Genomic DNA, 26,873 nt, shown 5'->3' on the forward strand with positions numbered 1-26,873 from the left:
TGGAAGATTCTGGTAAGTGGGCTATTGTCTGTTATCAACTTAAACTTGCGTCCAAATAGATACATATAAAAATAGTTGACAGCGAACATAATTGCTAGAGCCTCACGATCCAGCTGACTGTAGTTACATTCAGCTGAAGACAAGGACCTTGAAGCAAATGCGATAGGCTTTTCAACATCATCAACAATGTGTGACAGGACTCCAGCAATACCTGTTGGACTAGCGTCACAAGCTAGAACCAGTGGTAGATCTGCAATATAAGGTATCAGCACTCGATCACTTGCGATCTCGTCCTTTAGTCTGGCAAATGCTGATTCACAAGAACTAGTCCAATGAAACTTCTTATTCTTGTTAAGAAGCTGCCTCAAGGGGTAGGTCACAGTTGAAGTATTTGGAATGAATCTTGAATAATATCGTCGCTTCACCGGTAAAATGTTGTATCCCACATTACTCTTCCTATCCATTATTCTCCTTAAGACTGGTCACGCCTCCCAGCCACATATGGATACGCAGTCCATCAGAACGATGTCCGTTGTGTTCGTTTTCCCATGTCGACGATTAAACGAAAATGAACCTTACATGCATTGTACACTAGGAGTGCGTAAATACGTAATGCAAATGTACATTCCTACAGTACGGTACTGTAAGGTTCCATTTTCCTCTACACATGGGCATAGGAAAATGAACACAACAAAATTTGTTCTGATGGACTGCATATCCATACGTGGCTGGGAGGCGTGACCAGTCTTAAGGAGAATAATTCATAGGAAGAGCTTTGTGGAATACAACCTTTTACCAGTCGAGCAACGATATGTTATCATTCCAAGAAATCTTCGAACATCGTCTGTATTGACCGGACGAGGCATTTCAAGTATTGCTTTAACTTTGGCTGGAGACTTCATGATTTTATTATATTCAATAAAATGGCCCAGATATTTGATGCTGGTTTCAAAGAAAGCACACTTCCTTTGATTTAGATGTAAGTCGAATTCTTTGAGCCTTTGAAGGCAGGCAAATAGGTTTTGTTGACATTCTGTTTTTGTAAAACCATGAATAATAATGTCATCAAAATATGAATGAGTTTTTGATAGTCCAGATAAAACTTGATCTATGATTCTATTAAATTCGGACGGAGCTGTTTTTATACCAAAGGAAAGGCGATGCATGCGATATGTACCTCGATGTGTTGATATGGTTTGGATCTTGCTGCTCTCCTCATCAACCTGGAGATGAAGATATCCTTTATATAGGTCCAGGCGGCAAAAGTACCTCGAGTTCTTCAAGCTATTTAGGATGTCATCCACTTTCTGAATTGGGTAGTTTGCTGCTACTAAATTTGTCATTGACGCCTATCTTGTAATCAACGCAAAGTCGAACTCCGCCATCGGACTTTGGAATCACTACTAGTGGCGAACCCCAATCACTGTAATTGATTTTTGAGATTATCCCACCTGCTTCTAAATCATCTAATTCTTTTTCTACTTTCTCCCTTAAGGCATATGGAACATCACGTTCTTTATGAAAGACTGGCTTGGCATCCTTTCGGAGCTGAAGAGACACTTTCAAACTTGGCACACACCGTATCTTTTCTTCGAAAATTTCTGGAAATCTCTTGATTATCTCAGTAATACTACCGGCTGACTGTATATCGATATGACTAGTATTTGATTCCGCTTCACGGTCAATTTCTTGAAGATTAATACCAAGGTGACGGATCCAGACACGCCCCAGAAGCGGTTCGAAGTCGTCCGGTACTACATATAACTCTTCAGATGAAGTTCTATTCTGATAAGAAACAGTAACATTAACCTTGCCATCAGGTAAAAACACATTCTTAGTATAAGAACGAAATGCAACATCTGCTTTCTGGAGTAGTACACGTAAGTGAAGCGCTTTGAAACTAGAACGTGATAGCAAGGTAAAACCGGCTCCAGAATCTACTTCAAATCTCTGGGGTATTCCTTCTATAAGAACTGTAGCATAAAATTTCTTCGCATGTGGATATTCGTGATATTGAAAAATGTCTATTATATGGCTAACACCGAATGTTTGAGTAATATCTTCTTCCTGAAGAAAATGAGAGTTGATTTTGGAATTCCTTCTCGTTGCTAACAAAGTACGTATACAACTTTCTTAATGTGGCCGAATTTCCCACATGAACTGCATTTCAGATTGTTAAAATCAGTCCTACAGTCCTTCGCTAGATAACAACGTAAACACATATTTTGAATTCCCAATTCCTTGTAATCAATTTTTGATCTGGCCTTGCTTACAGGTGTTGCTTGGCTTTGATCATCGTAAGATACGTCCTGTCTTGATTTGTGATTGATTTTTTGAAAAGAATCATTATAAGTACCCTTGTATACAGCTGATGGTGATAGTTCCTTGCTGTCTAACTTACATGTTTCAAGAGCGATAGCTTTTGTTACAATTTCGTTAAATTCTTGAACATTTGCTTCGAGTAATTGTTCACGAATTGAACTATCATAAATTTCCCTAATGAACTGTGCTCTTAGAAATACATCTGCAATGCTTACCTTACATTCACATGTAGAATTGAAGTCGCAGTCAATTGTAGCACGCCTTAATGTAGCAACATAGTCAGCAATAGGTTGATTTTCAAGCTGGTAAGTGGATAAAAACCTATGTTGGGCTACCAGAACATTCTTCTTAGGACAAAGATGTTTTACTAGGGTTTCAATTAAATTGTCATAATCGAAATCACTAGGTGTTTTTGGTGCCACTAATGCAGATAATGTGTTATAACTCGTAGATCCAATCAAATTAAGTAGCATCTGAGTGGCGTATTTCTTGTTAGTGAACACATTTTTCAATTGTAGATAGTTTTTGAAACGTTGCCGGTAATTTTGAAAGTTCTCTGTTTGTGGGTTGAAACATTCAAAGGGTGGAATTAGAAATGTATTGGAATTAATAATAGGTTGAGTAGATTGAACTGGTGCTTGAGTTCTCAGTTGATCTAAGAGTGCCTGTTGATTGGCATGCATTGCTGCCAAAAATTGCTTAAACTGGTCTGCATCCATGGAAAAATGTTTGAGTTATGTCTCCCACAAAAATAATTGAAGGTTAGGAATATGACATTTACGTAGCTGAGGTTATATACGTAACACGTATACGTATTCCCGTTCAGTCACTAATCGCGGAACATATTTGTATTCAGACACAATATTATCATTTTCCTCTGACGTTTTGAAAGTTTTCCTCGTCGCCAATTGTTATGACCATACACGAATGACATTTATAATTAAACATGAACACCTTGTTTACACAAACACTGTATTGAAAAGTGTCTCGTGATACACTGACATAAAGCAACCTCTACAAAGAATAACACAGTTTCTACATAAATGCTGTGGTCGATATGCGCGCATTCTACTGGGATATAACATTATGGATGGAGAAATATCCTCCCCAAACCAGGGTGTTTATCATAGACAGGATAGATTTGATAGGAGTGGGAGTATTCAAACTGGTGAAAGAATTTGTAACCTATGAAAAAGTTAAAGATGAGATACATGAGATTGTAGGTGTGTAACCACAATTTTTAGAGTACTTAATGTTTAGGTTTACTAATTAATTTGAAATTTGTGCAATCTATAGGTTTTATAACTTATCTAATATGTAATAAATTTCATAATATTGAATAAGTGGAAATCTTTAGCTCTTGTTTTACATTATCTTTCTGTGTAACAACTCATGTTTTTCTTAAATCTATCTGTTCCCAGTATTCATTTATCTTCGCAGGTCATCTGACCCACTTAATTACCTAAAATTCTTACACTCTCATAACTCCCATGTTCTTGCCGATCTGGTGTTTCCAGAACAACACAAGTGGTTACTGACAGCTGCTCCTTCCCTCTGCTAGTATGTCCCAGGCTGTTGGGAAAGAAAAAAGTTACTTGAGTATGGTTCGTCCATTATTGGAATATGCAAACAGTGTTTGGGATCCTCACCAAGAATACCTAATAAAAGAAATAGATAGTGTGCAGAGGAAAGCAGCAAGATTTATAACAGGGGATTTCAGGAGAAAGAGTAGTGTATCAGAAATGTTGAAGGAACTTGGGTGGGAAACCTTAAGTAAGAGAAGGGAGAAAACTAGACTTATAGGATTATATAGAGCCTATACAGGAGAAGAAGCATGGGGAGATATCCGTGAGAGGCTTCAGTTCGAAAATAATTATATCGGCAGGACTGACCACAAATATAAAATTAGAAGGAATTTTAGCAGAAGCGATTGGGGTAAATTTTCATTCATTGGGAAGGGTGTGAAGGAGTGGAACAGTTTACCAGGGCTAGTGTTTGATCCTTTTCCAAAATCTGTACAGATATTCAAGAAGAGAATAAACAGCAACAGAGAAAATAAACGAAGTGTTAGAGGGCATTCGACCAGTGCAGGTTATTGTAAATAAAAAAATGTGTGTGAATAAATTAATTCCATCCCCTGGTCTAAGGACTTTGGACAGCCAAAGTAGGGGACTGCCTGTAGGGGTGAAGTACAGTGGGGACTTCGAGGGCCCTGGGACCGCTACGGTAGCTGTGAAGGCCCTTCAGGAACTCTGAAAAGTGGTGGCAAAAGGGGCTCTGGTTAAGACGCAGCAGGTCGTTATGCTACTTAGGTTCCAGAACGGGTTAAAAAAAAATTTAAAAAAATAAATGCAATGTAAATATTAATCTTATACCAGTTGTATAGTATCATTTGAAGTAATTCCACATACTGTATATCAGTTGACTATATTTGTAAGTAGTACAGGAGATATTATAAGTAGAATTTTGTAAACAATATAAATGTATTAAGGATGAGCTGTGTGTTTAATAGAAAACAATGTTAGCGTAAATTGCATAATATTGTATTATAGGAAAATTTTCTTCTCTTGTTAATTAAATATTTAGTGCTTGACAATCATGTATTTTAGTGTACCATTTGCCACCGAGGTAGACACCTCATTTGCAAATAAAGAGATTTTGATTTGATTTGATTTGATTTGATTTGATTTGATTTGATTTGACTTGACTTGACTTACAGTACTATGCAACAATAAGAAGAGTATCTAATTTGACTTGTCGATGGAATTGTGGCAGTTGTTAATCTATGCTGTACAAAAGTACGATCCCCAATATTAGGTAAGAAAATGTTTGTAAATAACGATCTCCTGATTTTAAGTTAGGAAATTTTCGTAAATAATTTGTAATATAAAGTAGTGAATATCATGTGAATTTGTTAAGTTAAAATGTAAGAATATAATATTGGAAGAAGAATTTGTAGTTAGGGAATATTGCATATTTTGTATAAATTTCTGTTTAGCTAAGTGTCTGTGCACATGGCCTAGCAGTGAAGATTGTGCAACAAGGAAAACAGTGACTGTATCAGTATAGATGGTTGAAGTCAGTTGAAAGTGTTGCAACAAGTGGTTTAGAAAGCAGGGGTATGATCGGGAAGTGTATGCTGAATATGGTAATTCATCAATGTGGATGAACGTGCAAGATCGCTATTTGAAGATCGGCCATTCTGTAACCAATCCAGAAGCCTCAAGTTTGAATGAGCTTGTGTTAACAGAGTGACGCTTGAAGATGTTGCAGTTGGAGCGTTGCTTCCAGTGAACTTTTGCAGACATGACAACCATGTGGAGCAAAACCTATATGTACGTGTGCACATGTGCAATGAGCTGATTACTAATACTGTTCATGACCATTGCTGTTGTTGTTGATGACTATTACCGTCACAAAGTCTTTGCTTTACGAGTTCTTTACGGTTGCATTACTGTAACATTACATAAAGTCAGCTTCATGGTCCGTATCGCACTTCAATAGATTCACAATTAAGTCAATCTTATGTTAATTTTAAGGACACTTCCTCTAAAGCATTACTTTGTCAATTTTATATATTTTTCATCTAAACAGTGTTATGTGGCTGAAGATGTTGATAATATACGAAACATGTACCACTTTTGACCATTAAAAATTGCCTTAAGCAATCATTGTATCGACTAGGTGGAAAATAAATAAATACTTAATTGTGAATTTACTGTAACATTACGGAGTCATGATGAGTGCATTACTCGATAATTATAAGTTCCCAGTGAGCAGTCAGTGGAAGGCACTACATAGTGTTCTTTTGTAAGTCAGACTCTGGATTATTCCTCTCCGAGGAAATGCACACTGTGGGTAATGTTTTATACAAGTTACTTTATGTCACACTTACACAGATAGGTCTTATGGCGACGATGGGATAGGAAATAGCTAGGAGTGGGAAGGAAGTAGTCGTGGTCTTAAATAAAGTACAGCCCCAGCATTTGCCTGGTATGAAAACGTAAAACCACAGAAAACCATCTTTAGGGCTGCCGAGAGAGATGTTTGAAACCATTATTATCCTATTGAGATCCTAACAGATGGAGATGAATATTGGAAGGTGATGAAGATGATGAACTGATTCATCTTTCCAGTTCCGCAGTGCTCCTTCAATCGATATTTGGTTGGTTTTTAAGTGGAAATAAATCTGGTACCACTGTAAACCATGTCACTGTGAATCAAGTGCACCTCAATGACGAACATATGACTTTGGATCATAAAATTTGCCACTTCTGGGACCTGCAGACCTTGGGAAGTAAGCAACAGCAGGAGCAATCACTAACGATGAAAGACACTACCATTCTACAAGACTTTCAAAAGACGTATCAAACAGAAAATGGACAGAGTGTGGTATATTTGATTAGAAGGGAAGATGTATGCCCGTCTTCAAATTGCTGCAACGCAAGAAAACTTAATGTCAGCTTCGAGTTCTGAGAAATGTACAACTTTCTAATGATAAACTACATTGACAAAGGGTACATCAAGATGATCGACACTCAGGACCCTACAAACGTCGTCTTCTGTGTTTCCCATCATGAAGTAAAGAAAGAGAGATACGGAACAACAAAATGGAGGATTGTCTTCGATGTTTCATCACACAAGAAGGATTCACCATCCCTCAATGATTGTCTGGAGGCAGGGCCAGAAATACTGTCAATACTTATTAACTTCAAGAACCAACGACCATTACCAATGCTCAACTTCCCTCAAGTTTTTAACACGTCATTTGACAATTATATGTACTTTGATTTTTAGCTTTATTGTAACATCTTTTAATATCAAGAACCAACCTCCTATGTTGTAATCTTCAAATAATTGTCATGTTTTTAGACTCAAATGTTAACTCAAATATTGTTAAGTAATAGTATACCACATTTTATATTGTAATAGTTGTTTAACAATATCTAGTCCATTTTACAAGACATAGTGTTTAACAGTATTTGTAAGTCATTCCCAATTAGGTACTTGATCTATTCCTAAGGTAAAAAATGGCTGATGATGCCTACTATTGATAGGTGAAACATGTACCATCCAATGTATTAATTTTATGTTAACATTTTGATAAGGACTAAGTCCTAATTTTTGAGATTGTATTGTACTGAATAGGTGGGAGAACAATAAAAACATACTAGTGTTATTTATACAAATACTTTCAATATGGACCCAAAAATGAATTTTATCACATGTAATTCATTGTATATCCAGTGGACTACACTCGCTCAGCCGAGGACGTACCACCAACTGTCGGTGCAGGCGGAAGTTAGAATGCCTATTATACAAGCATCACTGCTGTTGTTCGGGATCTTATTTCACCTTATGAATCGATAAGTTGTGTACTTTTCTGCCATCTATGTTTCATAATCAAAACTAACACAAAATTGATCAATATACTGTATGTTGCTTCCGACCAAAAGCAAATACTTCACAGGTATATTTCAATCAATCAATCAATCAATCAATCAATCAATCAATCAATCAATCAATTAATCAGTCCAATCAATCAAATCAATCCAAATCAAATCCAATCAATCAATCAATCAATCAATCAATACTGATCTGCATTTAGGCCAGTCGCCCAGGTGGCAGATTCCCTATCTATTGTTTCTCTAGCCTTTTCTTAAATGATTGCAAAGAAATCGGAAATTTATTGAACATCTCCCTTGGTAAGTTATTCCAATCCCTAACTCCCCTTCCTATCAACGAATATTTGCCCCAATTTGTCCTCTTCAATTCCAGCTTTATCTTCATATTCCAATCTTTCCTACTTTTAAAGACACCACTCAAACTTATTCATCTACAAATGTCATTCCATGCCATCTCTCCACTGACAGCTCGGAACATACCACTTAAACACTAAGTTTATACAAGAAGTATTTTATTATATCACCTATTCAATAGAATCCGCTGTTACATGGTTAAATGAGCTTAGAACCTACCAAATTATAAGGTACATCTTTACTTTACTTGAATTTGTACTGAAAAGGTAGAACTATTGTACTTTTAATTTTAATTGTAATCACAGTTCAATACGGACCACTCACAATGAAATTTATCTCTCTTAACGAAGCTTTCATACCTGACCTAGACATCATTATCAGGTTTGTTGCAATTTATAACCACATGAATCTTATGGTTTTTGAATGAGAATCCTTTCTTTCTGTTGCTGAATATTATCTTGAAGTGAGAAAAACTTCTTTCAACATCACATGATGTAATGGGAGTGTACTTGAATAGAGTTAAATCACTTGGAGAAAATTCCTGGAAATCTGTAAATGAAGGATTTTCACAAAGAATGTCACTTATTCCACACAGGTATAGAAGTTCGCTATTCTTTTCACGTATATTTTCTAATTTTCTACACACCCTAGATGCTTCCTTTTGCATTCTTTAACTGCTGTACAACGCACTTTACAACATCCACTGCATTACTTAGTTTCTGCCCCCTGAAACTTCCAGTTGCGTGATTGCTCCATATAAAGAATTAAAATTGGACTTTATGTAAGCCAGGTATACGTTTAACATAGTGCTTGAAAATAAATCTCGAGTAGTTTTTATGGACAATTCTGCAGGATCAAAATACTTTACGATCTTCTCCAAGACATCTTTGTTGCAATAGTACAATGCGGCATCAAGCCAAGTCCCTCAACGCTTTATAAATGGCTGGGGAGGTAGGGACAATGAAGGTGCTTCTCCTTGAAATTTCTGAATGCAAAGTGGAGATTTGACAAACACTTTCTTACAGTTGGATGTTAATTTATCTACTTCAGGGTAGCTACTCCAGATACCCTATGTATCATTCTTGTGCATAGCATTTTAAGTTTCTTGGCTGCCTTCACCATATACAGAGCACCATCAGTTATAAATAGAAAAATGTGCTCTCCCTTTGCCCTGTTTGGCAAAGCCAGTCTTTTTTCAGCATGCCAACAATCCTATTTGCTACATATCTTCCATCCACATCTGTAATCTTGTCTATTGAAACCCATATCTTACTGACTCCCATGCCACGCCTTATTATATCCAACGCCTCTTCTTAACAAAGGGATAGATAGTCCTTCCTGAGAGTAGATTCTTTGGAAACAGGATGCTTTGTCTATTTTTCAAGAAACTGCCTGAAGCTTCAGTTGTTAAGTTTCTTTGAAGGAATATTAGACAAAACTATCATCTTGCAATGATCTTGTAAAAAAGTGAACAATGTGAACTTCATGTCAGGGTTTCACATAGCAGATGCCTATTTTCAAATGCAGAATGTCTAGTTTTACAATTCTTATGTTTTGCAGTATTACAGTGTTATAGCACAGTGAAGCGTTCCTCAGCAGTAACTTTTACCTCACACAATTTACAGAACAACATCACTCCATCTGTACTGAATATGTTTTCACCAAACTCGCAAACAAAACTTTGCAATTTCTCACTAACTGAGATTTTCGTTTTAGGCATATTAAAAGCAACTGTATGACTGAATCTCCCTCAATAACCAAGGCCATTCAGTGTGTTGAAAGAGAAAGACGGAAGGACAAAGAAGAGTGATATGAACAATGACAAATAACTGCAGAATTGCCTCTGCTTCTGTTTCCAGAACTGACCCAACCAGCAAACAATAGCTCTTACCTGCTAGAAACATTCCCAACGCTATTTTTCAATGGTTCTTCAGTAGAAGTATATTCCAGTTTAACCTGGAAAATAATTTCTAGAGCATACTCTGATTTTTATAAAATGGAAATTCAAACAAAAATTACCAAAATATGTCATTATAATGAAATTTTGTTCAAATTATGCCAGAAAACTTTAAAAAAGTCTAAATATGCATTTATATGCAGAATAAAACCTGTTTAATTTTGATCATCATGCTTGGAAATGTGTTGAAAATACAAGACTACACGATGCAATGTTAAGGAAAAAGAATATGACGTCATAGAAATTTGACCCCCCCCCCTCCTCCCCCCACTCATAACCATACGAAGAGATTCAAAACCTTTATTTACAACCTTATTAATGTGATTACCCCAATGAAGATTTTTCCTTGCAGTCTTATCACAGGCTGTCTGAGCTCTATATCTCTTGAGGTAGTTTACTTCCTATAGACGGAATCATGTAAGGTTGGTCCCTAAAAAGCAAATATGGCTACCCTACATATGGCTCATCACTTGCACGAAATGTACAAAACAACATGCTTTGTAAACACCGCGTACCAGGAAAATAAATTATTTCTTTAAATGTTGCCATAAGCAATGAAGTACAAAATATAAGGCATTCATTTTTTTTTTTTTTTTTTTTTTTTTAGGGGCTTAATATACTCAAGTCTCCTATGAACAATTACAAAGCAACGCCATACCCATACTCGAAAACTTTCTTGCCAACACAATAGTTTTCAACCAACACATTTCACTTGTGACCACACATCCACATTCTCTCTTTTCAGTCACTTATGCGCATATCCTGTTTTCATTTCTGGAAAAACTGTAGTTTTGTACACAAAATACTGTTTAAGATGAAGATTATTTTCCCTCGAATCATGTACTGCAACTCCTGTTCACATTGTAGTTCCCCCCTGCAGCATGATTACCAATTTGCTCATTAATGTGGAGCTTTTTTTTAAATTATTTTTTTATTATATATCTGTGAGCAACTTGCAATGAGAACTATGTGCTACTAGTTAAAACGATGCCATGCAAATAACACAATATCTATGTGGCACGCTTCTAACTTTTGGCAGGGAAAGAGACATCAACAGACTGGGCGGCTAGATATCAACTTCTAGATTTCTGCATGTCATGACCGATGTACCAACCTTGATGTAAATAATACCCACACCCCAAATTCTTGCCATCACATTTTGAATAAAACACACAGGGAACTTTGTAAAGATGGCAGAGTAAATATATTGGTGTGTAGTTCTTGTGATTCTTTGAGTTCTTCTCTGGTTTCAGGATGGCAACAACTCTGGCTTTCCTCCATAGATTAAGTATTTTGCAGCTATTGATACAATATTGTTAAACTACTCCAAGAACCACTACTTAGTGACAAGGCCAATTTTTTTTTTTAAGTAGTTCAATACAAGCATCACCCAGGCTTGTTGTCTTGCCATTCTTACATCTGCTGAGTGTCTTATTCAGTTCTTCTAGAGAGAAAGTTCTTCTGGAGAGAATGCTGATATTTTGTTCTCCAGATTTATTAATTTGTAGTTTCTATATGCTCTACTTACGAGACTTTCCATTTATCAGTAACTGACATGCTATTTGGTTAACCAAAATTTTTTTATGAACTGATGACTTAGAAAGATTATTAGTGAGGCATGAAAGTAGCCTGCAGGTGATACAACTGCTTGTCTTCAATATTTGTGGCATTATGCCCTCTATCAAACAATCAGATTTCATGAAAATCACAAATAGTTGGTTCAATTTTCTGAGAAGACTTGGCATGGAGCACACCACCCTTAATTTTTTATATGCTTCAAAATCTTTGGATCAAGCTCTGGAACGTGAGAGACCAGGTACTCAAATATTCCATCCTTACAACGAGATCATCAGCATATGTCAAACTCTGTGTTTTAGGTCTTCTAATATTCAGATAAAGTTTCTTGTGTCCATATGCACAAAAAATAGGTCTTGTGTAGTTAATTATGAGTAATTTGACAAATTAGTAATGTATGGATTTAATGCATCTTTGTAGTTATACATAACACAGACATTTCCCACAACTACTCACCCAGAAGTACAATTTGGAATGCACATAATTAAAAGAACATCAACTATCCAATAAATCATTCAAAGGAGAAGATTCCTCACCTAGGAAAATGATTCACTCGCTGGTAAGGAGTCATGCCTTTTAACATCTGTGGTTTAGGGTGTATTCCTGTCCATAGCAAGTTGAAGTCTGGGATACTGGGATGAACCTGAAACAAGGATGAAATGTTGCTAGAACCTCTAAAAATTATCAAATGTCTATTAAAATTCTTATAAAATTAAATGCCATCCATTGTGTACCAGAAAGTACATTCTTAAACAAAACTACAATATTAGTCATCAATAAGACGATACAATAGATAGGCCCTATGGCAGCAGGAAGTTATTAGCTAACAATTAATTACAATATAGTGCAGAATAATGCCTCAAGTGGCGAAGGTATTTTTAATGGTTTCTCTTTATGTGAACCATGTGACTTGCAGTGGTAGAAGGTTTGTGTATTCCAATGAAGCAGCCTTCAGTGAGACCAAACTAACAAGTGGTTCATCTGTGACATGAAAAGGGCATCTCCCTAGAGTTAGGCAACACTTTAAATAAACATCTGGCATTAGTGTCATCTAGTGGTGATACAATGGACTCTAACCAAGTATGCAGTTCTGAAGCCTACCTATAGGTATTGCTCACCTGTTTGAAGTTGCTACCTAGGAGCATACATGGGAGCTTTCCTTTTAGAAATTGTAATGGTTAGCGGTTGGCACCTCCTGTTATGTCACTGTTAAGAATTGCCCCTACGTTTTCTCTGCAACCTAACAAATGCCAGTCTGCGGTTATAAAACTGACTTGCTGATGCCTTCTAAAGGTTGCCTTGACTTGTGGATCATCTGCCAAGGGTCGCACCTCACTTAATGCAACTGTGCACTGGAGTAACCAATAAGGTAGGCTTCTACATTGTAAACATGTGACTAGAAACTTCCAGTGGCCAATGGAGATATTCTCCAGCATATTAGAATGTAAAGTTCAGGGTAGTGCCATTACGTTGTCCAGTGTTAATGTAGGGATTTTGTTAACTTAATTATTTACTGTATCATGTTGGTTTTCTAGTTCCTTCAAGCAACAACAGTAACCGCCTTAATGGGTGTAATATCTTAAAAGAAAGCATAAGTGTAGATCTTTGTTCCCCTTTTGTCAATCTTGTCTCTTGTGTCTAGGATTCCTAAATTTAACCTTTTCTTTCCTATTTTGGCTCTAAGTTTCATTTTTCCTAGTCACAAAGTTGCATGGTATTATCCTCTGTTTCACTGGGCCTCGTGTCCCATTAAGATTTTACTGTAATGTCATGGGATAGCTTGGATGGTTTCAGCATTCCCTTTCCCTTTTGTGTTGGCCTTTTTAAATTTTATTTCAGATCTCCTTTCAGAATTGAACTTGTTCTTGGCCTACATGTAACATAAGCTTAGCTCCTTTTTACTTAGGTATTCTACCTGTTCATCTGTTGCACTGTCATTGCCTTCCACTGCAACGGAAGGGCTGTGAGATTCAACAGTGTTTGTACTTGTATTTGAAGGTGCATAGGTCTTGGGAAATGGTAACACAATGTATCCTTTGGTATTAATGAGGCTCTGAGAGCACTCAACCTACTGTCAAGTGTGCAAATCTTATAATAATCACCATTTCAATTTGTTATTCAGAGTGATTGATTTGATTAAACACAAGGGAAAAAGAATTTTTTTTTTTTTTTGCTAGGGGCTTTACGTCGCACCGACACGAAAAAGAAAATAGAAAAAAAAAGAAGAGAGATACTACAGCCCTACAACCCTGCTGTGTCTTCCCCCAGCCCTTGTGGACCGCTCTAACACATCAAAAGGCAGTAGCAGCTTTTTGGAAGTTAGAAGGACAGCAAACTGGATAATTGACAGTAATGGCCATGTACACTGAGTGGCCAAAAGTCATGGGAAGAAACTGAATGCGATGTTAATAACGGGTTGCTCCTCTGCCGAGACCTCAAAACAGCAGCAATACGAAGAGGCATCAACCCTACAAGGTGTTCGAATCGTTCTGGAGGGATCTGGACCCACGCATCTTGCACTGCTACCCATAATTAGTCTTGTGTAGTTGGTGCGGGGTCCATGGCGCGTACACCAACATCGACAGCATCCCATAAATGCTCGACTGGATTAAGATCAGGGGATCTGGAGGGCCAATTCATGGTCGTAACTTCACTGGAGTGCTCCTCTAACCATCTGCATGTCACCACAGAGCAGTGACTTAGTGTACTGTCCTGTTGAAACATGGCATCTCCATCAGGGTACTCTAGGCCCAGAAAGGAATGCAGATTGTCTGACAGAATGTCCACATAAAGTGTACCTCTCAGTGCTCCCTGCAGCCGGACAATGGGGCCTAATTGGGACCATGAGAACAACGCCCAAAGGAGAACTGAGCTACCTTATTGACACGCAGGATCCATAGCTTCACGGGGCATACGCCACACACTCACGCGCCCATCAGCTCAATACAACTGAAACCAGGATTCATCGGACCATACTACATGCTGCCACGGTTCCATGGTCTACTGCCGATGTTTGGAGGCCCATGCACGTCATTGAGCTCTGTATCGAGGTGACAGCAGAGGGACACGAGTCTAATGGCACACCCCTTTCCGTGACTTTTAGCCACTCTGTGTAATACAGCTATGTTGATAGAGATACATGGCTGAAAGTAACTGGAAGCTACAGCCATACCTGCCAAGGACATTTATGATATATGATTAAACAATGCAGTGATCATGGCTTCCTTCTGCGTACAATATTTCCCTTTCAGATCTCCGAGTGTGGACTAAATGAGAGGAAGTGGTCATCCAGAAGATGAACAGTGACATTCTACGAGCCAGAGCGTGGAATGTTGGAAATTTTAATCATTTCAAGAAATTAAGAAAGCTGAAAGGGAAATGAATAGATTAAAATTAGACGTTAATTTGCTGGCTGAAAGAGTTGGATTTCTAATCAGTCAACCACAGAATCAAGTATGGGAAATCCAGGAGTTTGTTTAATAATGAATAAAAAAATAGGACAATAGGTTTCTATGAACACTTGCCTGAATGAATTGACTAAAGAATGAAGTATGAGATGTAAATTAGAGGGATATTTCCAAGTTTAGGACTCTACTCTTGAGCAGTATTGAGGTTTGTGTCATTTCTAAACTGTTATTTCATATTCCATGGCCTATGATGTAAAAGTAATGCTAACAGGTTTCCACCTATTCAGTACTATTTATTGTAATCTAAAAATGTTACATATATTTGATACTAGTTTTGGTCCTGCTAGAGACTATCATCAGTCAAAATCATTAAAGTTAAGGCAAGACATGAACTATAGATAGATAAAATTTATGAAGCAAGCGTGTGTTGTTGATATTCGGTGCAAGACAAGTAAAGAGTTGCATCTTGAGCAGTATTGAGGTTTGTGTCATTTCTAAACTGTTATTTCATATTCCATGGCCTATGATGTACAAGTAATGCTAAAAGGTTTCCACCTATTCAGTACTATTTATTGTAATCTAAAAAAAGTTACATATATTTGATACTAGTTTCGGTCCTGCTAGAGACTATCATCAGTCAAAATCATTAAAGTTAAGGCAAGACATGAACTATAGATAGATAAAATTTATGAAGCAAGCGTGTGTTGTTGATATTCGGTGCAAGACAAGTAAAGAGTTGCATGTTAAACGCTCATCACGATCATATGTCTTGTGTAAGTTATCAAAGATTTCTTCCAATTTGAAGAATGCACTTCACATAAAAAAACTTAACACTTAAAATACTAGCACTTGAAGAATCTTCCCAAATTCACTTGAGTTGAAACTAGTGTGAACAGGATAATGTTGATGGGAAAGTGTTGAGATGTTCATTTCTTTCCAATATGGATCACTGAAAAATTTGAAAGAGCAAAAGCAAAGAAATAGAATATAACTGAGTTGTAGATGGGAGGAGGAAGAGAAGGGAGGTGTAGTGTAGCCTAAAGTGGGGCTGAGGGATGTGGAATGGTGCTGGGTGGTTGCTGGAGGGAATTTGGAGAAAAATGAAAAAGTGGCTTTATAGTACTTGATTACTTTTTTATTAAAAATAGGAATTAATAGATCAAGTAAAGGGTTTGGTTTTCCTGATATCTCATTAAAGTTGAAATTGGGATTAAAGTATTGATCCAGGAGGATGAAACTATTTTCAAAGATATTGAACAGAGAGCCCTTATTAACCATTTTTAGGATTTTTAGATCTCGATCAATATTAGTGAATTTATGGTTTGAGTCTAACATATGTTTTCCCATAGCTGAAGATCTATTATATTTACATGACTTTACATGTTCTAAGTACCTCATGTCAAAGTTTCTACCTGTCTGGTCGATATAGGTGGATGGATAGCTACTACATTTAAGCAAACAACACCTGATCTGTACAATTTATTATTATTATTTATTTATTTACAGAGTTTACGCCCACATTGGAGCACTTAAATCAGACTACAACAAATTTATCTTCCTTTTCTTCTCTCAAAAAGTCTTGAGTCTGGTTGACCTGGCTGCCCTCTCCGCATCCGTTATAACATATTGTTTACTCTGTACAGTGGTCAGAGGAAGCCTGATGCATTTATTCTTCAAAATACTTTTCTCGCCTCTGTTTTCTATGGTCTGCATGGTAATATTCAACTCCTCCAAATCACTTTGGACTTCTTTAAAACAATTGTTTTTTGATTTATTATTCCAAAAGTAATTAAATAATTGTTTTAAAACTCTGTTATGACTTAGTCAAAATATATGACAAAAAAAGGCAATTCTTCTTTTTCTCATCCTGTCTGTGATGGACTCACTTCCCGATAGATAACCTCATTCGGCAACAATCTCCACTGTCCATCCACCTGATGTTTCTTATTTATGATCGTCCTGAGTATCCTTCGATCAACTCGTTGTAAGCGTTCTGTTGTTGATCTAGTATTGAGTTTAAATAATGTTTCACAAGCATAAGTTGTTTCTGGTTTAATAACAGAGTTATGCCTAAATTTAGCATTAATCGAAAGACATTTCTTTTTGTATGTAGGCCAAGTTATCCGTTGTGCCTGCTTCAGTTTATATATTCTGCTCTCTATGGATTGTTTTTCATTGCAATTCCAAGTGAGATTTTCACCCAAATATTTAAATGTACTTACAATTTCAATTCGTTTATTATTATTTAATAATAGCTCTGAATTTAAAGTTCTGAAAGTAGGTATTATTTTTGTTTTATCATACGAAATTTGCAATCCAACTTTTTTCGCTACATTTGCAAGTTCTTCCAATTGAACTTTAGCCTCTTCAAAACCATTTGCCAGTATCGCAAGATCATCCGCGAATGCCAAGCAATTTAGTTTGATATATTTTCCAATTTTGACTTTTGGAGGACATACCTTAGTCCACTCTCGCATGACCTTTTCCAATACACAATTGAACAACAATGGCGAAAGTCCATCTCCCTGGCGGAGGCCTGTTGTAATTGCAAATGATTTAGATAACTCATTTCTGAATCTAACTTTAGATTGAGTATTCTTAAGAGTCATACCAATCAGGCTAATAAGTTTGGAATGTAGACCAAATTCCTGAAGGACATTCAACAGTGATTCACGATGTATACTATCATACGCCTTTTGAAAATTAACAAACGTAATAACTAAATTTTTGTTTCTAGATCTATGATGTTTCATAATCCATTTTAAACTGATGATTTGGTCAGGGCAGCTTCTTCCTGGACGAAATCCACCTTGATATTCCCCTAGTTCACAGTCAAGATGTCCCTGTATTCTGTTATAGATAATCTTAGATAAAATCTTATATGTAATATCCAATAATGATACTCCCCGATAATTATTAGGATCAGATCTATCGCCCTTTTTATGCAATGGTTGAATTATTGCCATATTCCACTCTTCAGACATTGTAGCAGTATTCCAAATATCTATAAGATGTTTATGTAGATTCTGAACAGTTTGGTTATTAGCATTCTTCCATACCTCTGCGACGATTTGGTTCTCTCCCGGTGCTTTATAATTTTTAAGGGAATCAATTGCTGCTCGTACTTCATTATAAACGGGCGGTGTAACCTTTTCTAAAGGTATCCTATTTTTTGGATGTGTGTCATATTGCAGATATTCTGAAGGTTCCTCACTGTTAAGTAAGTTCTCAAAGTATCTAGCTAAAATTTCCGCATTATCTTGATTAGTATGTGCCTGTTTTCCATTAGTATCTCTCATTAGGAGTGTTGGGGGAGTATAATTAGTTTGGTATTGCCGAAATGTCTTATAGTAATCTCTTGTCTTATGTTGAGTAAATGCTTCGTCAATAGAGTGTAATATCTCCGTGTGATAATTTCTCTTAACCCTTCGGATGATTTTAGCCGTATGTCGTCTAGCAGTAACAAGTTCTTTGCGTGACTGTTCTGTTTTCCGTTGTTGATCAATCAACCATGCCTTGTGTCGGTGTTAAATCGCTGCATTGCTCTCCTCATTCCACCAAGCATGTTTTTTCCTCTTTTTAACGGGAGCGTTTTCCTCAGCAATGGTTTTTAGCTTGTTAATTACCGTTCCCAAATCATCACTTAGATAGGTTTTAGATTGTTCATAATATAATTTATTATTAATGAGATAGCTAGGGTCATATGTTTTCTTCCTATTACATTTGGAGAGAATGCGTTTCTTTTTTGGAGTTAATTTTATTTTAATTTTGGACAAATAATGATCTGAATCTATGTCCACTCCACGGAGGACCCTCACATTGTAAATTTCCTTATGATAGTTCTTATCCATAGCTACATGATCAATTTGGAACTCCCCTAATTTAACATTAGGGCACTTCCAAGTCTATGTGGTCGTCGTTGGAATCGTGTGGTTTCCAAAAGTAGCCCATGATCAATACAAAGATCGATCAATCTCTGACCATTCCTGTTAGTTAGATGAGCTGGCCACTTACCTACTACATTACGAAACTTTTTCTCACGGCCTATTTTAGCATTGAAATCGCCAAGCATGATTTTAATATCTTCTTCTTCTTCTTTTCTAGCCTATTTCAATCCACTGCTGGATATAGGCCTCTTCCATGTGCTTCCATCGTCTTCGGTCTTGCGCCACTTGGAACCAGCGTGTTCCAGCCAACAGCTTTATGTCGTCGAGCCATCTCTTCAGGGGTCTTCCAATGCCTCTCTTGTGTCCCCATGGTCTCCAGTGAACAATCCTAGAGGTCCACCTGTTGTAGTCTTGTCGAGCTACGTGTCCTACCCATTGCCATTTTAGTTTTGCTACTATCTCTAGGATGTCTGTTACATTAGTTCTTCTCCTGATGTCCTCTGAACGGATCTTATCCCTAAGGCTGATCCCTAGCATCTGTCGCTCCATGGCTCGTTGTGTTCGCTGAAGCTTGCGAGCACTTTCCTTCGTCAGAGTCATCGTTTCCAGACCGTAAGTTGTAACTGGCAGCACGCACGTATTATAAACCTTGGTCTTCAGGTTAATTGGAACATCCTTGTTAGTGAGGATGAATCTTAGTTTTCGGAATGCAGTCCAACTCATACCTATTCTGCGAGGAATTTCTGCACGTTGGTTGTCTTTTCCAAGTTTTATCTTGTGTCCAAGATAGATGTACTCATCGACAGCTTCTATATATTGGTTTCCCGTTTTAAGTGGTCGACTCTCTGGGCTTAGTATTTTCGTTTTATTAATGTTCATTTCCAAACCAATCTTAGCAGAAGCAGTTTTTAATTCTTGGATCATGCTTTCTAGCTCATCTAGATTTTCACTTATGAGCACAATGTCATCGGCAAAACGCAGGTGGTTCAAATATACCCCGTTGATTTTTATTCCTTTATTATCCCAATGAAGGGTTTTGAATACATCTTCCAAGGCAAGGGTAAACAGCTTTGGAGAGATTGTGTCACCTTGTCGAACTCCTTTGCCAACTGGGATTTTATTGGTGATGAGGTCTTCGTCCACTCTGACTACCATTGTTGCTTGATCATAAATGTTTTCCAGAAGCTTTATATACCTTGAGTTTATCATGGCATTTTGAAGTGCCTTCATGATTGCCCAGATCTCCACTGAGTCAAAAGCTTTTTTATAATCAATGAAGGCCAGATGAATCTTGATGTTGTACTCAGTGGTTTTCTCCAGAAGAAGACGAATAGTCTGGATGTGTTCAACAGTTGAGAAGCCTTTACGAAATCCCGCTTGCTCGGCAGGTTGATAAAAATCCAGTTCTCTTGTGAGGCGGTTGGTTACAATTTTAGTCAGGAGCTTATAAAGGTGTGATAACAAACTCACAGGACGATAGTTCTCTAAATTTTCCTTATCACCTTTCTTGAAGAGAAGTATCACTTCAGCATTTTTCCAATTTTCTGGTATTCTTCCAGAGTTAATACACTTGTTCATGAGTATTCTCACGGCTTCTAGCAGATCTCTTCCACCTAATTTCAGCATTTCATTCGTTATTTTATCCTCCCCAGGGGATTTTTTATTCCTTAGTTGTTTAAGAGCACTTTCAATCTCAGCAGTGGTTACTTCCGGTGTTACTTCATGTGTATAATTCTGGGCTAGTTGTTCATCACTGGATGGTTTATTACTGGTTGATGTATACAGCTTGTAGTAGAAATCTCTAATAACTCCAGTAATCTTTTGCCTATCTGTGACTATTTCTCCATTTTGGTTCTTAAGTTTTGTAATTTTTGGTCTTCCTGTAGACATGCTGTTCTTTAAAATCTTCATGTTTTTATTTTCTTCAATTGTCTGTATGATCATGTTATTATTAAATTTCCTTAGATCTTTTCTTATTTCCTTGCGAATGGTCTTGTTAAGATTTTTGTATTCTGCTGTATCCCTGTCCATTGTCTTCCTGTCCTTAATGAGCTGCATGGTATTGAGTGAAAGTCGGCTCTTCTTATTAGTTTTCTTCAATGGGATCTCCTTTGCTGCATTTTGAATACTGACTGTAATTTTCTCATTAAGTTCTCTTCCTTGTTGGTCCTGTTTTTTTCATTCGTTGGAGCATGGACGTTTATCAATGTGTACGTTTTATTCTCTACTTTGATTGTCATCAATGCCGTTCGGGGAGAGGTGGAAGAAAAATCTTCAATTGAATCTAAGATACTAGTATGAACCAAAAAGCCGACTCCAAACTGAGGAACACTCTTTAGTACTCTTTCACCTGGGGGACCCTTGTATAGGCGATATCCCCCTGACTCAAGGGGGTCTTGATCCGTATTACGCAATTCGTGAAGAGCAGTTATCAGTTTCATATGTTGATATAAGACGTCTGTGAGATGTTTTAATTTTCCCACTTTCATTAATGAATTTATGTTCACTGTAGCGAAATATGAGAACTGTCCTGATTTATTAAATTTAAGTTTCCTCTTGATCAGATGGGTCTGCATGTTGTTTAATGGGTTGCAGGCGCTCCGACTCGCCTTGGTCTTCCATGTGACACCCCACCGTATCCGAATGGTGTCTTTGTTTGGATCTCATGATCGTGTGTATCCAAACCGGTGGATATTTCATTAGAAGACTAATCATAATAGGCTGATTATCTGATCAATGATCAATACATTTCTGACCGAAGTCAGGGCTTACAATGCCAGATGTGATCTGGCAAGGTGATGAATGGTGAATGATGGGTGATGGAAGATGAATTGTGAAGAAAGCTTTTTGCCTTATTTCATCCTAGTTGTTCAGGACTGGGAGTAGGCATTTCCTCCATACCCCGCGAACGTTATGGTTTTCCCACCAATACTCTGGTAGCTGATTGCAGTGGTTTCCCACTGGGCGATGGGGTCGCTACATCCCTATGCCATTATTATTATTATTATTATTAATTGAGTTCATCATCATCATCATCATCAATGTCCCACTCCAGTCGCCCAGGTGTGGTTAACAAGCCTTCTCCACTCCTTTCTGTCCTTCCACTTTTTCTGCTCCATTACTTCCGTCACATCCAATCCAGTTTCTCTAATGTCCTTCCAAATCTGATCCACCCATCTTCTTCTTGGTCTTTCAACTGGTCTCTTTCCCGTAACTTCTCTTTCCAATTCCCTTCTTGCTACCCGTTCCTTTCCCATTCTTTTTACATGTCCAAACCATCTCAGTCTTGCTTTCTGCATCTTCTGCACTAACGGTTCTATATTTAGCTCTTCACTGATTTTAATATTTTGAATTCTATCTCTTCTTGTCTTTTTAACCAAAGTTCTTAAAAATTTCATTTCTGCTGCTTGGATTTTACTATTTTGTCTCTTATTAGTTACCATTTTTCTTGTCCGTATGTTACAATATAATTGGTATGAAATACCATTTATATAATGTTAATTTTGTTCTCTTGGGGACTTTATCATCCCATAAAAGCTCTCTGAGTTGATGATAAAATGTTGTGCCTTTACTTAGTCTGTTATTAATTTCAGGGTTGATTTCATTACTTCCATTAATAATGCTACCTAGATACTGTAAACTGTTCTAAATTCTCTAACCTTTCTCCGTCTATGTTCACTTGGCTTCTCTTTTCTCTTTTCGACAGTGCATGACTACAGTTTTCCTTTTACAATTTACCATTCCAAACTCCTTCAGATTTTCATTCCAAATGTCCGGTCTACTTTGTAATTCCTTTTCTCCCTTTCTCCAAATCACCACATCATCTGCATTCACTTCATCACTATGATACTCTGTTTTACACATTTTATAATTTCATCCATCAATATAATAAACAATAATGGTGACAGTGCATTTCCTAGTTTGAGACCTTTTTTTTGTATAAAATGTTTCAGAGTAACCACTCCCCACTTGTACACTGCTTTTACTCTCACGATACAACATTTCTATCTTGTTAATTAATGATTTTGGTACATTTCTTTTCAGTAGGCATTCCCATACATGTTTTCTCTTAACTGTATCATAAGCTTTTTTCCAAATCCAAATATACGAAGATTATTTCCTTGTTCCTTTCTAGATGTTTTTCCATTATTGTTCGCACTGTAGATATCAAGTTTATTGTTGATCTATTCTGTCTAAAGCCATATTGTTCTTCCTTTAACTGTGTTTTTATTATATCCCTCAGTCTTTTGTCTATGACTTTCTCCATTATTTTTAGCCCATGTGGTAATAGGGTTATATCTCTATCGTTTTCACATTTCTTTCTATTTCCTTTTTTGAACAATGGTACAATGCTTCCTTGTTGCCAATCTTCAGGTATCCTTTCATCCTTCTATATGGCATTGAGGGCTTGGTATAGCTACTGTAGTCCAATGATTACTGTTGCCTTAATCACATCAGCATTGAATTGGTCTTTTCCACTTGCTTTACATTTGGTCATTGCTTTCAATGCCCTTTCAAGTTCCAACCATGTTATCGGGTTCTGTTCTTTTTCTCCATCTATTATTCGCATTTTCTTATCTCCTTCTTCCTCTGAGCAGTCATCCTCGATATGAAGTTTTTCAAAATTCTTTGCCATCACCTTCTGAAGACCCTTTTTATCATGTACTATGGATCCATCATCTCTCTCTAATGCCTTGATTTTTTCTTGATGTATTCTTTTCAATTTTATTACTCTGTATAATAGTTTCTGATTTCCTCGACTATCTAGCTCAATTTTATTGGTAAACTCTCCCCAACAGTTCTCCTCTTTACTTGTTGTTTCAATCTTTTGTATTCCACATGTGACCTTTCTATCTTATTATCATCCCTTTGGTACGTTTTTTGCTTTTTCTTATCCACTTCTTTCTTCACCTTGTTCTATCTTTTATTTCTTTTTTCTATTTTGTCTGTCCACCACCGTGTCTCTTTTCCCTTAACCTTTGCTTTTGTTTTCCCCGCATACCTCAACTGCTGCTTCCACAAATGTCTGTCTTAAATTGTCCCACTCTTTTTCTCCACTTAGTATTTTCGTGTTAGGCAACTTCGTTTTTATACAGTTTTGGAATGCCATTCTTTTATCCTCCTACTCCAATTCCCAAATCATGACCTTTGGTTTCTTCTTCAATACAATTTTAGGGATTTTTACTGTTTTAATTCCACAATTAATAATCTATGATCACCATCCATACTTTCACTGGGGATTATCTTTGTATTCATGACGTATCTTTCCTATTCTTGGTCTGTTATTGCAAAATCGATGAGTGTTCCATACTGTCCATACCAACTATATCAGCTGTGTTCTTTATTAGCAAATTATTTCTGATACAAAAGTCCCACAGTTTCTCCCCATCTTCATTTCTATCGCCATACACATGTGGGCCCAAAACATTCTCATATCCCATTCTATCAGTTCCCACATGGGCATTCAGATTTCTCATTATCATGATCCCATCTCCAACAATATGTGTTTCCAGTTCACTGAGAAAATCATCTTTTTCTTCCACGCTACATCCTGTCTGTGAAGCATATACCTGTACTATCTTCAGTAGTTCCTTGTTTAAATGTATGTGCATTATTATAATTCTTTCATTTACATACTCAACTTCAGCTATTGGTTCAACATTCTGATTCCCTACAAATCCCACTCCATTACTTTTCTCTTTACTGTTACCGATCCAGTACAAGGTGTACCCCTTTCTTAGTTTCTTCATTCCTTTCCCTTTCCATTCTAGTTCACTTAATCCTAAGATGTTGAGTTTCTATCACTCCATTAGGTCAATCAATTCATTTTCCTTCCCATTCATTGTTAAAATATTCATTGTTCCAAATCAGGTGTTGTTCTCTGATCCAACATTTGCACGAACATCAGCATTGCCATCATACTGTGCAACTGCAGCCAAAAACTTGTCGATTCCATTTCCATTTTTAAACTTCCATCCAAGGCTTGTATTATAGTAGAAAGCAAAACTTGTCTGCTGACCTGTTAAGCCTAACACATCTGAGGATTTTCTTTCAGGGTTTACTCCCTTAGCCTTTGAAGATCCCTCTTCTCCACAAGGCAGTGATTTCCTTGTCTAATTTTCCCCAGAGTGGATGGGTTGCCTCATCCACCATCTTCGCCATTCCAAAGGTTTCCTTCTCTGCCTAAGATGCTGTTAAGGTCTTCACCCATAACCCTGGGCATGGGTTCCATGTTATACCCCGTGAGACTGGTTTCCTGCCTGAACTTAGCTCTCCTTCATAACGGAATAATGATGTGGAGGATACCCACCCCCGCAACGTGGATGCGCCAGACAAGAATTACTCAAGTGAAGGATAGGCAAGGTGACCCTATCTCCCTTGAGCCGGGTTAATGGTTGAGTTTGTGTTGTGTAGAACTGATGCATTATAATTGTCTGTTTTAAAACATTTTTTATATAAAGTTTTTTGAAAATGTTAGAAATCAGGTTTATCTGGGGATTATTAAAAGTGAAAGTGGAAAATAAGGTTTTCTTATTTTTTTCTTTACTGAGGGTTGTGGAAAGTCGATGTCTGACTTTATTTATTATTCCTTCAATGAAATGTTTATAATATCTATTGGCCTTGGCTATGTTTCTGATGGTGTTTAATTCATGTATAAGATTTTTTTTTAACACTGGGATATTGAATGTACAACGAACCATACTGTAGTATGCAGCACGTTTGTAGACTTGTGGAGGTAAACAGTCTTGATGAATAGTATTTATGCTTTGTGTAGGTTTCCTATAAACTTTGTAGCCAAAAGAATTATGGTGCCTTGAGATTGCTAAGTCTGAAAAATTGATTTTATATTCAGTTTCTCTAATTCCACAGTGAATTTGATATATGGATCAAGTGTGTTTAAGTTTGAAAGAGTGGTGGTAGCGTCAACTAAGTTCTCATCCATTATAACTATAATTGTATCTGGCCCAAAATTGAATGTTCTTGAAAATATTACTGTAAAAAAAAAATCTAGTATGTTCTAAATTATCAAGATAGAATTCAGCTAAAATTCCTGAGGCCAGTGAACCCATCGCTAGACCATTTTGTTGGTATATAGTGTTCTTAAATGCCGGCTCCGCGGTATAGGGGTAGTGTGCCTGCCTCTTACCTGGAGGTCCCGGGTTCGCTTCCTGGCCAGGTCAGGGATTTATACCTGCATCTGAGGGCTGGTTCGAGGTCCACTCAGTCTGCGTGATTACAATTGAGGAGCTATCTGACGGTGAGATAGGGGCCCCGGTCTAGAAAGCCAAGAATAACGGCCGAGAGGATTTATCGTGCTGACCACACGACACCTCGTAATCTGCAGGCCTTCGGGCTGAGCAGCGGTTGCTTGGTAGGCCATGGCTCTTGTGAGCTGTTGTGCCATTTAGGGGATAGTGTGTTAAGACTAAAATAATTGTTATTTGTTAATTGTTAATTTGTTGATTATTGTTTAAAATTATTTTAATTTTATAAAATATTATACAGCTCAACAAAACATAAAATCAGGAAAAAAATAATACAAGCGTAAGTCAAATATGAACAAGCCTTTTGTTGTAACTATTTTATTTACCAAAACTACGTACATTTATATTGTTCTTACTTTTCAACATAAGTCCCCATTCTATCTACACATTTTTGCCACCAGGTAGGCAATTTCTTCATCCCATTTTCAAAGAAGGTAGCTGGGTGTATCTGAAACCAATTTTTCACAAACTGTTTCACTTCCTTGTTAGTAGCAGCTGTCCGTCCACCTATATCGGCCAAACAGGTAGAAACTTTGACACAAGGTACTTCGAACATGTAAAGCTATGTAAATGTAATAGATTTTTAGCTATGGGAAAACATATGTTAGACTCAAACCATAAATTCACTAATATTGACTGAGATCTAAAAATCTTAAAAAATGTTAAAAATGTTATCTTTGAAAATGATTTCATCCTCCTGG

General features: G+C 37.0%; 1 protein-coding gene across 1 annotated transcript in view; it reads right to left on the bottom strand.

Moving 5' to 3' along the window:
• Positions 1–26,873, bottom strand: part of LOC136858828 (tubulin polyglutamylase TTLL5) — a 463,915-nt gene that overhangs the window by 242,293 nt on the left and 194,749 nt on the right. Inside the window, exon 3 of the mRNA XM_067138637.2 lies at positions 12,150–12,256. Within this exon, the coding sequence (XP_066994738.1) occupies positions 12,150–12,256 (107 nt within the window). The remainder of the gene's footprint in view (positions 1–12,149; positions 12,257–26,873) is intronic.

This window comes from Anabrus simplex, chromosome 1 (assembly GCF_040414725.1).
Source record: "Anabrus simplex isolate iqAnaSimp1 chromosome 1, ASM4041472v1, whole genome shotgun sequence".
Lineage (NCBI taxonomy): Eukaryota > Metazoa > Arthropoda > Insecta > Orthoptera > Tettigoniidae > Anabrus > Anabrus simplex.